General features: G+C 40.3%; 1 protein-coding gene across 4 annotated transcripts in view; it reads left to right on the plus strand.

Moving 5' to 3' along the window:
• The window catches only part of snx13 (sorting nexin 13), a 158,790-nt gene that overhangs the window by 115,045 nt on the left and 25,674 nt on the right, over positions 1-18,071 (plus strand). For all 4 annotated transcript variants that reach the window (XM_055661635.1, XM_055661654.1, XM_055661662.1 and 1 more), the window contains 4 exons: positions 1,444-1,543; positions 8,358-8,551; positions 10,309-10,413; positions 14,054-14,186. In XM_055661635.1, coding sequence (XP_055517610.1) covers positions 1,444-1,543; positions 8,358-8,551; positions 10,309-10,413; positions 14,054-14,186 — 532 coding nt within the window. The remainder of the gene's footprint in view (positions 1-1,443; positions 1,544-8,357; positions 8,552-10,308; positions 10,414-14,053; positions 14,187-18,071) is intronic.

An 18,071-nucleotide genomic window follows, 5' to 3' on the forward strand; every position in this document is an offset into this window, starting at 1 on the left:
TAAAGGCATACAGTCTAACGAAGATTTGTGATAGAGCAGATTGGGAAATCTTTAGAAATTAGCAAAATTTAAAATTATAAAGGCAGAAAGTTACAATGTGAGAATAAGAAATAGTATGAAAATAGACCAAGAATATCTGCAGAGAAAGGGAAAAATATTTAAAGTATTGTTAGAGGATGAGACCTGAGATTCACCCTATCCATGCCTTTCATTACCATATATTTTAAATAAAACTCCCATCAACTTCCTTCGTTTCAAGCAGAATGAGCCCAGCCTATTCAATCGCTTCACATAACAAAAGTTCAACAATCCTGGCAACATCTTGGTGAATCATCTTTGCATGCTCTCCAGCACATTGTTCTTATGCACCTAAAGAGTTTGTGAAAAGGAGAAAGAGATAATTTGCTTTATTCTGGCTCAGGTATGGTGCAGAGGGGTGTAAGAAGGAAAGTTAAGTGGTAGCAATGTTTTGTCATGCCACCAGTATAAACGGCTGATTGATACACGCCACACACAAGAAGAAGATGCAAGGAATAGAATAGATTAAAATCTCTCATAGTTCCTGATCCAAGTATAACCTTCTTCAAAAGAAGACCAATATTGTACAAATCTTTTCCCATGGTAGGGGTATCAAAAATAAGAGGTTTCAGGTTTGAGATGAGAAAAATACATTTTAATAGATTGGACGAACTTGGATGGTTTTCTCTGGAATGTTAGAAGCTGATGAACAGCATAATAGAAACATATGAAGTAGTATAGTTTTTTTCCAGGATTGAAATACCAAATATTAGAGGGTATAGTTTTCAATGAGAGGGGGTAAATTGTTAAAGAGACTTACAAGTTTTTAGATTTTCCCCTCACTCATGGTTGTTGCCAGGGGAGATAGTCGAAGCAGATTTAAGAGGCATTTAGATAGGCATATGAACAGGCAGGGAATGGAGGTATGTTGACAAAGTGCAAGCAGAGGGAATTTGGTATCATGGATATCATGGACATTGTGGGCCGAAGAACATGTTCCTGTGGTGTGCTCTTCCATGGTGCAGTCTTATTACAGGCAAATGGGATCAGTGTTGGAGGACAAAAAGGTCAGCATTGGATATGGCAGGCAAAAGTGTCAATTTCTGTGCTGTACAACTCAGACTCTATTACTGCACTTTAAAAATATATGATTGGTTTTACAGCACCATGGAACGTCTTGGGGATGTGAAAGTCGCTATTAAAAATGCAGGTTTTCTCTTTACTCTATTATTTTATTCCAGATCACAGTTTTCTGAGGTGGCATATTAACATTTCTCTTGTGCACAATATAGTGTTGGATATGATACTTTGTTTACTTTACCAACTTACTTTATGTAACTATAGATGTATGGCTGAATCAGGACATTTGAAACTTCATTTGTGAGGCATTTTTCCAATGGCTAATTACACTTCTTTGATCTGCAGGAAGTAGATACACTCAAGCTTGCTGCAAATTTTGGAAAACTTTGCACAATTCCCCTTGACAGTATACTTTTGAATAATGTGGCATTACAATTTTTCATGGGTAAGTATTTTTAAATACTTGCATTCAGCAATCGCATATGGATAGGAACATCAACGATGGGTTAACATGTTTTTGATTCTGTACTATTAATAATTTGTTCCATTGAAAAAAAAAAGATTTGCATGCATCACCTGTGCATACCTCGGTCTGTCTTGAATTTGGATTATTGATCATTTCGGTTATTGATCATCAGTTTCCGTAGATTTCCTTAATTATTTATTCTGAGGGGCAATGGAAGATGGGGAGCATATTAGAAGTTGTGTTAATTTGCTTAATAATGCAATAAGGAGCCATATTCCACAAAACCTTTCCTGTCCATGTACTTGTACACGTATCTTTTAAACGTTGTTGTCTGTGCCTTGACTACTCTGGCAACTCATCCCATATACCTATTACCCTTTCTGTGGAAAATGTTGCCCCTTGGGCTCCCATAAAATCTTCCCCTCTCCCCTTAAACCTATGCAATCTTTTTTTTGATTCCTTGGGAAAATTCTGTATATTCTCCTCATCTATTACCCTCATAATTTTGTAAGATCACCCCTTAGTGCCTTGTGCTCCAAGAAATAAAATTCTAGCCTGCCCAAACTTAGCTTAGGCCCTCGATTCTTGGCAAAATCGGTGTAAATGTCCAAAAGGACACAAATTGCTGGAGTAACTTAGCAGGTCCGACAGTATCTCTGGAGAGCATGGATAGATGATGTTGCTGGAAAAGAGGTGGGACAGGACAAGGAGAGTGGCAGGTAATAGATTGACCCAGGCAGGGGGGGGGGGGGGGGGGGGGGGTTAGGGTTGATGGGCGGATGGGCGGGAAAAAAAGGCCAGAGATAAGAACAATAGGTGTGAGTCAGGTTTGAAGAGTTGCATATTGTGAAGCTAAGGAGGAAAGTAGCGAGGAGGAGAGAAAGGGGTAAAAGTCAAAGTGGGGCCCAAGGGTGGGAAAGTGGGGAAGAAGAGAGGGGAGGATGTGTAGGGAAGAAAAGGGAAAAGGGGGAGTGTTTAGCTAGAGGTCACCTAAAGTAGAATTTAACACATGTATTTTAGGGTTGTAAGCTACCCAAGCTGAGTATGAGGTGCCATGCCTCCAGTCTGTCTCACTTGGAAGGACTGTTGGGGTTTCAGTGTGGGAATGGGAAATGTCCCCAGCAGTCCTTCCAGTTAAGAAAGAAGTTCACATGCACCACCTCTAACCTCATCTACTACATCTGTTGTTCCGAATGAATCAAAATCCTTCTTCAGCACCCTATCTACCTGTAACACCACTTTTTGTACCCTGTACCAATTTTCTACTCTGCTCTGCTACACTCCCCTGGGACCTACTGTTCAGTGTGAAGGTCCTGCCTGGTTTGACTTCCCAAAATGTAGCACCTCACTCTGAATTAATTTAAATTCAATTTGCCATTCCTTGGTACACTTACCCAGCTGATCAAGATCCCACTGGAATTCTTGATAATAATCTTCACTATCTATGATACCACCTATTTTAGTATCATCTGCAAACTTCATGCCTTGTACATTCACATCCAAATCACAAAAATGGATGACTTAACAGCACAGGGTCCAACACAATCCCTGGAGAACACCACGAGTCTCAGACCTCCAGTCCGTAAAACAACTTCCCACTAAGTTCTGCTTCCCACCATTAAACCAATTATGTTTATCTGGGTTTATTGTTGTCAGGTGTACCGAGATAAAGTGAATGAAAAGCTTTGTTTTGCATGCTCTGCAATCAGTTAGTACTGCACACAAATACAACAAAGTCACGCCCAAGCATAATACAAGAGCAAAAGGGAAGAAACAGCGTGCAGAATATAGTTATCAGCATTGTAGCGCATTAGTTCCATAGACAAAGTCTACACATATCTGTTCCTCTACTTCCCATTGACTTATTTGGAGACCTATAGTACAATGCCAACAAGGTGATCATACCTTTATTTCACATATTTACCCATAAAGCCTCATCGAAGGACCCCTCAATAATTACATCTTGGACTTACCATAATCTTACCATAATGAAACCCTCCCTCCTTTGATTCTATCCTTTCTTCAGCACCTATACCTACTCGTCCTGTCCTTTCCCTAGCCATTTTTCTTTAATGGATGTAATATCTCAATCCCATGTCCTATTCACCCCCTAAGTCCATCTGCCTTGCATGTTAGCCTTGCATGTTAACCTTGCATTGATACAAACACTCTATAATCCCACACTCTGTCTTTGTTCTCTGCTACTTTCTTGTCTGTCTTATCTTTGGAACTTGTTCTTGAGTTTTGTTACAAATTTCAGCATCTCATATGTCTTGTTTCAATTTCCAATCTTTGGACCCTCCCATCAATCTAATTTAAACCCACCCTAGTAGCCCCAGCAAATCTCCTCATGAGGATATTGGTCACCCTGCAGCATAATTGCAATCAGTCCCTTTTGTACAGGTCACTTCGGGGCCCAAAAGAAATCCAAGTAATTCAAAAATCAGAATCATAGTTCTCTACAAATATTCAGCCTATCATTCATCTGTCCAATCCTTCTATTCTCACCCTCGCTAGTAGATGGTACTGAGAATAATCCAGGCACTGCTATCCTCAGACCCTGTTTTTTTAACTTTTTGCCTAATTGCTAGCATTGACTCCACAGGACCATGTCCCTTTTGCACAACACTTCTGGCCACTCGCCCTCCATTTTGAGAATGCTCTGCAGACGCTCAGAGACATGCTCAATCCTGACATCTGGGAGGCAACATAACATTCTAGAGTCCTGTTTGTGGCCACACATTCCCTGCCTGTCCCTCTTGTTAGAGACTCTTGTCACTGTAGCCCTATCTGACTTCACCCTTCCTGCTGTGCCTCAGAGTTAGTCCTTGAGGCTGCTGCTATAAACCTTGCGGCTGTTGCTATAAACTTGCGGCTGCTGCTTTCTGAGCTATCCAACATGGCATACATGGAATGAAGTGACAAGACAGTAGATTTCGGAACTCTGCCTTCTCATTTCACCTTTCCTGCTTGTTTCTAGCTACTTTTTGCCTGCAGCTTAGGTGTAACCACCTCATTAAATTTCCCATATATGTCAAGAGTGTATATGTTCTGGTATGAACCAGAACAATTAAGATTCTTGCTGCACCTACACAGGCACATGGAATGCAACATTACTAAAAATAAATATACATTGAATTATCAGTTGTGTTACATGTAGGCATACATGTGTACATATGTACTCCCCGACTTGGGTAATAAGCAACCTGTGTAAACTCGCGCTTACATAAACAATTCATAATAGGTGGTCCCGTTTTCTGAATGACCTGTTGCAACAAGAGGATAGCGAGGGCTTCCCGTTCATTAATTGTTATAAAACATTGCCTGGACTTCCTGCTCTTCCAGTTTTTGCCACTGTCAGCACGACACTCTGAAGGCAAGCAAGCATGAGGGAGAGGGTGGAGAGCAACTCCCGGCAGTCACCGACTTCTTCCACTAGCCCCCATCTGATAGCACTCTCTTCAGGCCAATAGCACCGACAGGATGCTCTGTCTGCTCTCACCCCTCTCATCAGTGGCCACTACTTCCTGTCAGCGTTCACTTTGTCCGCACCCTCCTCTACTAGCGCCACCACCTTTTCCCGTTGCTTTGTCCATCCTACACTCCCACTTCACTGCCTCCTCCTCCCCCGGATTCGCTGATATCTTCGGAGGAGAATAAGGAGGCGTGGGTGAAGGGGGAGCGGGCAAAGCGGCGGCTTACAGAAGTGGCAGCGGGTGAGAGAGGGGGGAGCCTCACAGCGAGCAAGCGCATCCTGTTACTGCCGTTGTCCTGCAGAAAGCGTTGTCGGCCAGGAGCTATAACGTGAGCTGCAAGAGCAGCCATGTCAACTGGATGGTGCGGCAGCTGGTGAAGAAGGGCTTGCCAGTGCAGACTCTATTTTTAAGGTGAAATTACACAAATTGCTGGTGCAACTCAGCAGGTCAGGCAACATCTCTGGAGAACATGAATAGGTGACATTTCATGTCAAGACCCTTCAGACTAATTTAGTCGTTTTGTATATTAATCAGCATCTGCAGTTCTTTGTTTCCACCGACTTTTGAGGTGATTCCATCTTGTGTAAAATCTGACGTACATCAGGCTTTACGAAATGTAGTCTTGTGTAAGATGGGGAATGTCTGTATGTATTCAATAAATATAAATATACAACATTATCAGCCTCACAAATGATTCTGAGTGTGTAGAGCTTCAACTCCAGTTCCTTCATGTGGTTTGTCGGGAGGTACAACTGGACACACTTCCCACTGTTGTAGTTACCAAGGACACTAGAAGATTCCCTGATTGTCAATATTGTACAGCAGTAGAATGCCATTGCCTGGCAATGCTACAGGAACATTAAAAATATCTTATCTTCTCTTGCCTTCGCCCTCTGCTCACTCCTCACCAAAGCCTCTAAAGCTCAAGCCTCAGCATCTACCCTCAATTACAGCACTGCACCTCAAACGCAACCACTCACAAATATGACGCTGATAATGCCTGCCTCTGTTTTCAGGGCTGCCAACATTGGGTGAGAGTTGGGAGTGAAAAATTGCGAGAGACCAAACGTAGTGACCGAGGGGGGGTGGGTGTTGGTGGGTGGTGTCCCCCCTCCCATGGTACGGAGCTTTTGCATTTTTCAGCTTGAAATTGTGCAATCTGGTGCATACTGTAGCGAGTCGTTTTAACAACCACTTGAATGCAACATTTATGCTTTAAATTGGATTAGCTATGAATAAGGTTAGGCTAAATTACATTCCTAATTACATTCCACAGTAGAGCCGGGCTCTGATCAACAGGTGCAGCATATGAATGATCTTAGTATATTCATGAATGGAAATCAGATTATAATCAAGCACTTGGCCCATGTTGACCAACCTGGGTCTCACTGCACACCTGGTACTACTCCTGACCCTGACTTCAGTTGCATACCTTCTCTCATTCCTGACCAGTCCAGCCTTACACCTGCCCCCCTATTCTACCCTGATCATAGCTGCTTACCTGCTTAGGATCCACATGTGCTTATCTAATGCGGTAATCTTTTATGGGGCACTTCACGGACCAAATTTTGTATAACAAAATTTGTTACATCAATTGGCTTACTTGTGATCTATCATGCTAGTTACTTTGTCAAATAAGTCATCAATTGGTTGAACACAATTTCTCATCCATAAAATTATACTCACTCAGCTGTACAAGTATTCTGTTACCATTTCCTTCATTTTCCTAACAAACTGCCCTGAAGGCATTTTCACCCCCAATATTTTCAGTATATTGCTGTCTTCTTCTCAGCTGGGACTTTTCCAGAAATGCAAAGTCCAATAGCTATATATTTAAGCAATAATATTCTATTTAATATGATCTTGAGAGTAATAATATTTTCTGTGGTATTCATAACACAATGATAAAAGGATCATTGTTTTGATTGCACCTACCAACATGCATACATTATTATATTACTGTTAATATGTACCGAGGACAAATTTTTGTTCCAATGCTCCCCATTCCCAATTACTTTTACATTGAAGTAATTGAAATCCAAGTGAAGTTTAAATGGCATCAGAAAAATAAAACCTCCGGAATGGATGATATTCATTACGTGGTTGGTTGGAGTCAGTATCAGCACAATTACTATATCAAAGTATCTCTGTCACCTTTAAAATATGCTCCGTCTTTGAACAAGCTCTTAAACATCGCATCTGAATCCATCTGATTACACTCCTTGAGGATGTTCATCTATGTGTTCAATTAATAAAACAATGAGATTGGGGACATTTCTATTCAACCTGTCAAAGGAATTGGGTGGGGGGTGGGGGGGGGGGGGAATTAGAAATAGTTAGTGAGGTAAACAAACAATAGTTGAGTGGCAAATTACAATAGTGCCACCTTCCCAATATTTAACTGAAGGAAATAATGGGTTATCGGAGCTGTATGTTGTGACAGACAGCCTGACACCTTGCATGTTATTTATTATTACTCTTATCCCACCCCTCCCTGGATATTCCGAATTAATAAATTAAGGTTTTGTCAACTAATTACATTTCAGGCTAACTACAAATCAATAACATTAGCTGACTCCGAAACACGAAGCATTGAAATCCGGACATTACGGACAATTGGCCTCAGTTCCTCGCTAACATCTGGTAGTGCACTCCGTCTGATCACCTTTCTCCTGCCGCTCGCCAACCTCACTCATGTCGACCCCTTCCCGCAAATCCTTAAATTCCGACTGCCGTCGGGAGCAGGACATGGCCTCACTTGCTGTGCTGGGTGACACTGTATAGCATTCACTGCCCGGTTCATGTCTTTCAATGTAAATTTGCAAGGGACATGTTTTGGAGGTGTGTGACGGTTGTCGGTCAAGCGAGAATAACAGAGAATAAGAATGCTGCTGTCTTGTCAACAGACGCGCACACAAGCAGTTGGTATTAGTTTTGAAATTCTCGTTGATCACAGAATTTCTCACGAGCATGAGAAATTTGTGATCAGCGTGAGAGCGTGAGAATTGGGCAAAATGCGTGAGTCTCGCATTCAATGCGTGAGAGTTGGCAGCCCTGGTTTTTTACACAACTTTTCCCCAGACACTAAAGGTTGTTTTTCAAATCTTCTGTGCTGCTCCTCCTCATTTCTGCAGTCTATGTTGAAGCGTTATATGTTTATATGTTATAGTGTTCTTACACTACCACCTGCTTATCAAATCTCTCATACTTCTCTTTTCGGCTCCCAATAAAATATTTGAGAAATGATTTAATGGTGCCAAACAACAAATGAAAATTTAAGCTGCTACAGGCTATTAAAAGTATATTTTTGATGCCAGATTATATGCAGCAGACAGGAGGTCAGGCACATCTTTTCTTCTGGCTCACTGTGGAAGGATACAGAGTCACTGCACAACAGCAGCTAGATGTGTTACGAAGTATATGTAAGGATGGTGAAAGGCAGAGCAATCAAACCAAAGGATTGCTGCGTGCTGCAGCTGTTGGCGTGTATGATCAGTATTTGTCAGAAAAGGTAAGTGCACACTGTTGTTAGATTGAAGTCATTTAGTATCATTGTATATGGCCTTTGCAAAATTTGCATTTTATTATTTTAATTTTGACAGACTTGATTTTTTTTTAATATTTAATCATTAATATTGAGTTTTAAGCAGAATTGTCAATATTGTATAAAATAGTGTAACAGTAATCAACCATTTTAAGATATTTAAAAAAGTAAGTATGCATAAATCAATAATCTAAGTCTTGTCCCCTTGAAATTGTGTTCATGTCACCGAGAGAAAAAGCATGGAAATTGCCGATTGACTCGGTTGACTATCATCGGTTTATCATCTTTTCCATTCTCCTCACATTCCCATTGCTCATCTCTTCCAACATACCTTCTGCCATCCCCCAACATTGCACCATTTATTTACACACAAAGGCAACTTAGTGGCCAATGGGTAAACCTGCACATGTTCAAGATGTGGAAGCCAACCAGAGCACTCTCACTGTCACGAGAACAAGCAAACTTCACACTGTGAAATGCAATCTTGATCTTGGACTGTCTTAAAATCAGCAATTTATACTCTAGAATGAGCCCATGCTGTTTATAGATATTGTTTAAAATGTTTAATATGTCAATAAATTCCAATCATTAACAGCAGTACATTTTTTCACAGTTATGCCAAGGGGTTTAAATAGACAATTGCTCATTGTTGCTCGTCTATTGATGGATCATGTAAATTTGCTGGCAGCACATAGTCTTCTGGATCTGTAAAGGTTGTGGGTGCACCCCTTCATAATCCCTCTAATTGAACAATAGGAGCTAAAATTTAACACTTAATAAACTTGTTAAGCAGGACAAAAAAATGTACAACTGCAGTTGCTGGATATCTAAAAAAACACAGCATTGGAAACACTCAGTTCATTCAGTATCTGTGGAAAGAATGTTGCATTCTGATATGATCTTTTCAATGAAATACTAACTTGCTTACTTTAAACGATCCCATGGAACAATCAAGAAGAGAATCCATTTCTACTGAAAGTGTGGCCAATATGTATTAATCATGCACCAACAGAGGAGAGCCAAAAACTAATTATTTACTTCATTATTTTTAGAACAAAACTGTTTGCTTCATTGTAAAATCTGATAATCACACCCTGCATGTTAAATACGTCTTTTGGTACTCACCTGATGCCTGTTACAATATTGGACACTAATTTGTGCTGCTCAGGGTTAAAGATTATTAAATTGTAATTTCACCTTTTCTGCAAGTGTGTGAGTAACTTTCCCCCCACCCACCCTATCCCCATGCTAATTGTGTCTGATAATATTACATTTCAGGTCTACTATCCTAACTTTGATCAAATATGTAGTTCACAATTGCTAAATTTTCTCTTCAACCCAACAGATGAGTTCACTCAAGGCGAGCACTTTTCATAATTTACTGAACTTTGTCAGTCAGCTTAATATTGGTGTTATACATCCAAATGTTGATTTGAATAAAAGCAAAAATATATTAAGATTTCAAGATAGCAAACCATAACATGATAAATTGAAAGATCGAATCTTCTCCACTTTGTGACATTTGTCAGCGAGGAGGGTGAAAATGTTTGTAACAGTGTTGTTCAAAAAGAGTAATCTATTGTTCTGAATTGTGGACAAAAATGGCTTGATTAATGTACATGTCAGTAACATCAAATTACATTAACAAAATAAACTGAACAATGATTAATACACATTCAGTGGTGTTTTGAGTTTTCAACAATATCTATTTTCTCCTTTGTCAGGCATCGCCAAGAGTCCATGTGGATGAGAACCTGGTTGCTAAATTGGCAGAAAAGTTGAATTCTGAGGATCCAACACCAGAAATATTTGATGATGTACAAAGAAAAGTACGTTCACTAACAATACCATTTTCAACAAAAAGGGCCAAGAGTTTGAAAAATGTGCAAGAAACATAAAAGTAGACAATAGGTGCAGGAGTAGGCCATTCGGCCCTTCAAGCCAGCACTGCCATTCATGGCTGATCATCCACAGTTAGTACCCCGTTCTTGCCTTCTCCCCATATTCCTTGACTCCGCTATCTCTAAGGGCTCTATCTAACTCTCTCTTGAAAGCATCCAGAGAACCGGCCTCCACTGCCCTCTGAGGCAGAGAATTCCACAGACTCACAACTCTCTGCGTGAAAAAGTATTTCCTCATCTCCGTTCTAAATGGCTTACTCCTTATTCTTAAACTGTGGCCCCTGGTTCTGGAACAAATGCCTCTGATGTGCAAGAAAATAACCCCAGGGAAAACAAATGTAGAAAATTATAGTCAGACACAAAGATTTATGGGGACAAAGAAGCCACAAAGGAATTAAACAAATACTTTGATTGTATCGTTTGGAAAAAGATGCAAATAACATCCCCAAAATGCTAAGGAAATAAAAGCCTTGTGAAAAGGAGGATTTTAAGTAAATGTGTATTTGTATTTGCTCTAAACAAACAATTAATGGCACTCAAAACTGAATCAAAGAGATCGTCATGGAAATAGTGGATACGTTGATTATCACTTCCCAAAGTTCTGTGGAATGGTCCTGCAAATTGGAGGATAGCAAATATAATTCATTATTTAAAAGAGGAAGCGATAAAATGGAGAACTGCAAACTGGTTTTCCTTGCATCGGTGATGGGAAAATACTGTGGCCTTTAATAAAAGAGGTGACCGCAGGACACGATAGAAAATATCAACCCAATCAGCCAAAGCCAACATGGATTTCTGGAAAGGAAATTAGGTTTGTTAATCCGACTGGAGTTTTGTTTCTAGTATGTGACTGGTAGAATAGCTGAGGGAGAATATTTTGTTTGGTATATAAGCATGTTCAAATGAGAAACGAACAGAGAGTAGGAATATTTAGTACGTTTTCATGCTGGCTGGCAAGACCAATGGGGTGGCAATGGGAATCAGTGCATGAACATCAACTAATCACAACATACATCAATGAATAGTGTAACCAGATACAATCTGCAGTGTGTGATTGTGAGATAAGGAAGATTTGAAGACGATTCAAGATGATTTTTGGAAGTTGAGTGAGTGCATAAATAAATGGTAGGTAGTATTGCATGGGTGGATGTGAAATTACGGGGAAACAGAAAGACTATTATTTTGGTTTTCAATATAAGAGCGAGGATGTAACGCTACAATTATACAGTCCCATTGTGTGACCTTACCTGGACTATGACATGCTATTTTGGTGGCCTTACATAAAGGACTGAATTGCCATTGTAGTGAATCAAAGACTGATTCTTAAGATGAAAGGAATAAAGTTTGAGAATTGATTGACGAGCTATGTATTCACAAATGTTATGAAAGGTTATCTCATCGAAATGTACATAATTTGGACAGGGCTACCAAGTGGATGGGAGTGGGGAGGGAAGGGGTGGAAGAGGGGCGGCATACGTCCAAAACAGCAGATCACAGACTTGGGATATGGATTGAGGCACATCGGATTTTGTGTTGAAATGTTTGGACACTGGGTGTGAGGAACCAGTGGGATTATGCCATTGAATCTGTGGAGAGCAATTTGCCAAATTACTAAGAGCTTTCTGCAGAGACCGTTTCTGCAGAGGCCTGGTTAATTCCCTCCCAAACCACCCCTTCCCCAGGTACGCAACACCTGTCCCTATACCTCCTCCCTCGACTCCGTCCAAGGACCCCAACAGTCCTTTCAGGTGAGGCAGAGGTTGCACATCATCCAACCTCATCTACTGTATCCGCTGTTCCTGGTGTGGACCTCTATACATCGGCGAGACCAAGCACCGGCTTGACAATCATTTCACTGAACATCTCCACTCAGTCCGCCTAAACGTACATGATCTCCCGATTGCTAAACACTTTAACTCCCCCTCCCTACTGACCTTTCTGTCCTGGGATGACTACACTGTCAGAGTGAGACCCAATGCAAATATGAGGAACAGCACCTCATATTTCGCTTGAGCAGTTTAAAATCCAGTTAAATGAATATTGACTTCTCTAACTTCAAATCATCCTTGCTTTCTCTCTTTCTCCATCCATCCCAGTTCTCTGACCAGTCTGTCCCTTTGATTACATTTTATCTTTGTATGCTTTGTTGTAACCTCCCCTAGCTAACAATGATCTGTTCTACATTTTCCTTGAGCTTCATCCCCTTTGATGTCTCGTTTTCACACTTTCCATTTCATTTCTGTGTGTTTCCTGATTCAGTCTGAAGAACGGTCTTGACCCAAAAGATTACCCATTCCTTTTATCCAGAGACATTGCATGTCCCGCTGAGTTATTCCATAATTTTGTGCCTGTCTTTGGTGTAAACCAGCATCTGAAGTCCCTTCTTATACACTAAGATATTTAGATAGATATCTAATACAAAATCAAGGGATATGGGTAGAGAGTGGGAATATAATATTGGTGACGTACTTGATAGTGGTGAAGCTTATTCCTTCACCTATCTTGTATCTGAGTCAAGACAGTGTGTGTTAGAATTATGTTCCCGCCATATGCTGGATCCTAGAGGATTTCTTATTAGTGATATTAATGGGTAAGAAGGATACTGCAGATACTGGTTTAAACCGAAGATAGACACAAAAAGCTGGAGTAACTCAGCAAGACAGGCAGCATCTCTGGAGAGAAGGATTGGGTCATTAATGTGTTTGAAATTCAGATTCAGATTCAGATTCAATTTTAATTGTCATTGTCAGTGTACAGTACAGAGACAACAAAATGCATTTAGCATCTCCCTTGAAGAGCGACACAGCAAACGATTTGAATAAAAAATAATAAGTCTCCGGGGGGGGGGGGGTGCGGGGGTGGTGATTGGCAGTCACCGAGGTACGTTGTTGAGTAGAGTGACAGCCGCCGGAAAGAAGCTGTTCCTCGACCTGCTGGTTCGGCAACGGAGAGACCTGTAGCGCCTCCCGGATGGTAGGAGGGTAAACAGTCCATGGTTGGGGTGAGAGCAGTCCTTGGCGATGCTGAGCGCCCTCCGCAGACAGCGCTTGCTTTGGACAGACTCAATGGAGGGGAGCGTGGAACCGGTGATGCGTTGGGCAATTTTCACCACCCTCTGCAATGCCTTCCGGTCGGAGACAGAGCAGTTGCCATACCATACTGTGATGCAGTTGGTAAGGATGCTCTCGATGGTGCAGCGGTAGAAGTTCACCAGGATCTGAGGAGACAGATGGACCTTCTTCAGTCTCCTCAGGAAGAAGAGACGCTGATGAGCCTTCTTGATCAGAGTAGAGGTATTGTGGGTCCAAGAGAGGTCATCGGAGATGTTGACTCCCAGGAACCTGAAGCTAGAAACACGTTCCACCTCCGTCCCGTTAATGTGGATGGGGGTGTGCGTGCCACCTCTGGACTTCCTGAAGTCTACAATGAGCTCCTTGGTCTTCTTGGAGTTAAGGGCCAGGTGTAAAATGAATTGGCATATTCCACAATAGTGTAGTCTTGAGAAAATGTTGATTCTGAACCATAATGCCTGAGACAACTGATGTATTTTGTTCACATTTTTTTTAAGGTCTATGACATGATGCTGAAGGATGAGCAATTCTACCCCTCTTTCAGGAAAAATGCTCTTTATGTGCGGATGTTGGCTGAGTTGGACATGTTGAAAGATCCTAGTATCAGAGGATCAGATGATGGAGATTTGGGTATGAATAATGTATTTGTACGCTCAAAAGTTTAACAACTATAACCTTACTGCATTGCTGAAATCATTTAACATAATTACTTAATTATGATAAGAATTATGTTGACTTTGAGATTCTGAATTGACTTCATTTTATGATGCAGGTCCCTTATTCTGTCTTGTTCATTACATTAACCACCTACCTCCTACATTAATACAGTTACAGTTATTTTCCCTCCACGCCTTTCTCTTGCATTTATGGAAAACCTGTTACGTTTCTAATATTGGACAATCTGATGGAAGTTCATACTTTAAGTGTGCTTCTTTGCTTTACATAGAATTACCTAACCTATTCACTTTTATTGCTTAACTGAATCGCTGTGCAACGTTTTTCTTTGTTTCTTTATCATTCAAGTAAATCACATCTGCAGCATCTCTGGGATCTCAACCATAATATGGCCACAGATGGGGCTGCTGTGGCTGATGGGGCAAGTGAATGAATAGTTTGTTGCATTTCTTCGAAGGTGCTTTGAGCACAATTGTGAACCTTCCCTCAGCCTGGTAATCGTATGATGGACGCCAAGTGAATTTCTGTCATCAATCTGTGCCAGATATCCTGTGCCAGATTTAACTTGCCCAATGTAGTCGATTGAATGTAACTAGGGCGTCAATACTGGGAACTGTAGACATTTCCAAATGCTAACTAACTTTATCCAGCTTAATTGCATCTGAAAGTTTCTCCACCCATGTACATTAGATTGATTTGGTCTGCTGCTGCCTTATGTATCGATCTATTTAAAGTTACAGAATACCTGGTGTTTGAGCATTTCCCCCTCAAATAATTAGCAATGGGGAGAGTTGTTGCACCATGACATGAGTGTACACTTCTAGAGTTTGCAGATTTGAGCGCTCAAGGATGGTGCAAATACACTTTGAAGTTGTTCAAGACAATCATCTATGGAAACATTGATAGCTTAAAAATTCCAGACATTTATTCTCAATGGATTGTAAGATACCATTGTAGAAATGTGTTCCAAAATATATGTAGTTAAAATTGTGTATTGTCTTTCCATGGCTTTGTTCCATATTTAGATAAGGCCTGCATGATGTCAATTTATACTATTCACAGAATAGTATTGTAAGAATAGATGTACTTTAGGTTGATAAAATACCATCAAACTCTAATCACTACTGAAGGGTAATTTTTCTGGATTCATTTTAATAACTAACCCACAGGGATCAGTATTTGTACTGGCCATAACATTCAGCTCAAGTTTCAAGTTCAATAGATTTCAGATGAGATCCAAGGAATTTTACATTGAATCAAAGGAAATTTTGAGTCCGTTAAATTGGATTTGGGCTAAGGTTTTTCTTGAGTTTTCTATCATTTCCATGTGTTTTGCAAAGTGTTCTATCTACATCTAGTGGCAAAATAAAATATTGCATTGAATTTTCCATTCTTCAATGCTTGAGTTAATTTTATTAAATAATTTTCAAATATTCAAGTGATCAAATTTATTGCATTCCGCCACGTCATGATGTTTTAGTGCATGCGCTTATAGATATCACTTTTCTGGGTCATGGTGCTCCGTGATCTGTTGTTTATTCCTGAATTACAGTAACATTTTTTTAATTGTTACATTTATGGTAGCTTATGGCCAAAATGTTGGTAACTTGTAGCCCTCTCAGAATGTAATTACTTTGTTGTGGTCATTTTAAATGTGAAAAAAAAGAGGTAGCAACCAAATCATTTGCAAAGCTACGATATTTTCTGAAATTAATGGGGAAAATTTGCAGAGAACCTGATCTTTTCTGCCAAATTTATGACTTTCCCGCATCTAATCCAGTGCCCTACATAATGTTTGGGACAAAGACCCATCATTTATTTATTTGCCTCATGTACTCCACAATTTGAGATTTGTAATAGGAAAACAATCACATGTGGTTAAAGTACACATTGTCAGATTTTAATAAAGGTCATTTTTATACATTATGGTTTCACCATGTAGAAATGGCAGCAGTGTTTATACATAGTCCCCCCATTTCAGGATATCACAATGTTTGGGAACAATGGCTTCACAGACATTTGTAATTGCTCAGGTGTGTTTAATTGCTTCCCTAATGCAAGTATAAGAGAGCGCTCAGCACCTAGTCTTTCCTCCAGTCTTTCCATCAACTTTGGAAACTTTTATTGCTGTTTATCAATATGAGGACCAAAGTTGTGCCAATGAAAGTCAAAGACGCCATTATGAGACTGAGAAACAAGAATAAAACTGTTAGAGACATCAGTCAAACCTTAGGCTTACCAATGTTTGGAACATCATTAAGAAGAAAGAGAGCACTGGTGAGTTTACTAATTGCAAAGGGACTGGCAGGCCAAGGAAGACCTCCGCAGCTGATGACAGAAGAATTCTATCCACAATAAAGGGAAAAAAAAAACACCTGTCCGACAGATCAGAAACACTCTTCAGGAGTCGGGTGTGGATTTGTCAATCACCACTGTCCGCAGATGACTTCATGAACAGAAATACAGAGGCTACACTGCAAGATGCAAACCACTGGTTAGCCGAAAAAATAGGATGGCCAGGTTACAGTTCGCCAAGAAGAACTTAAAAGAGCAACCACAGTTCTGGAAAAAGTCTCGTGGACAGATGAGATGAGGATTAAGTTATATTAGAGTGATTGGAAGAGCAAAGTATTGAGGAGAGAAGGAACTGCCCAAGATCCAAAGCATACCACCTCGTATGTGAAACACGGTGTAGGGGGTGTTATAGCCTGGCATGTATGGCTGCTGAAAGTACTGGCTCACATCTTCATTGATGATACAACTGCTGATGGTAGCAGCATAATGAATTCTGAAGTGTATAGACACATCCTATCTGCTCAAGTTCAAACAAATATCTCAAAACTCATTGTTTAAGAGGGAACTGCAGATGCTGGAGAATCGAAGGTTACACAGAAAAGCTGGAGAAACTCAGCGGGTGCAGCAGCATCTATGGAGCGAAGGAAATAGGCAACGTTTCGGGCCGAAACGTCTGAAGAAGGGTTTCGGCCCGAAACGTTGCCTATTTCCTTCGCTCCATAGATGCTGCTGCACCCGCTGAGTTTCTCCAGCTTTTCTGTGTAATCTCAAAACTCATTGGCTGGCGTTTCATTCTACTACAAGACAATGATCCCAAACATACTGCTAAAGCAACAAAGGAGTTTTTCAAAGCTAAAAAATGGTCAATTCTTGAGTGGCCAAGTCAATCACCTGATTTGAATCTAAATGAGCATGCCTTTTATAAGCTGAAGAGAAAACTGAAGGGGACTAGACCCCAAAACAAGCATAAGCTAAAGATTGCTGCAATACAGGCCTGACAGAGCATCACCAGGGAAGACACCCAGCAACTGATGATGTCCTTGAATCGAATATTTAAGCAGTCATTGCATGCAAAGGATATGCAACAAAATACTAAACATGACTACTTTCATTTATATGACATTGCTGTGTCCCAAACATTATGGTGCCCTGAACTGGGGGGACTATGTATAAACACAGCTGTAATTTCTACATGGTGAAATCAAAATGTATAAATATTGCCGTTATTAAAATCTGACAATCTAACACTTTAACCACATGTAATTTTTTTTCTATTACAGATCTCAAATTGTGGAGTACAGAGGCAAATAAATAAATTATGGGTCTTTGTCCCAAACATTATGGAGGGCACTGTGACAGCATGCTTTTTCTCAATGCTGAACGCCATTTAATTAAGTATCCCTGTATTTCTATGTTGTGTTATTGCACATGCATTATTACAAATCTTGAATACTGATCATATTAGTACCAATGCCAGTAGTTAGATTTTATTTTTGCTCAATGTATGTCTGCAAGAACAGACTATTATACCGATACAGAATTTCG

This window comes from Leucoraja erinacea, chromosome 2, assembly GCF_028641065.1.
Source record: "Leucoraja erinacea ecotype New England chromosome 2, Leri_hhj_1, whole genome shotgun sequence".
NCBI lineage: Eukaryota > Metazoa > Chordata > Chondrichthyes > Rajiformes > Rajidae > Leucoraja > Leucoraja erinaceus.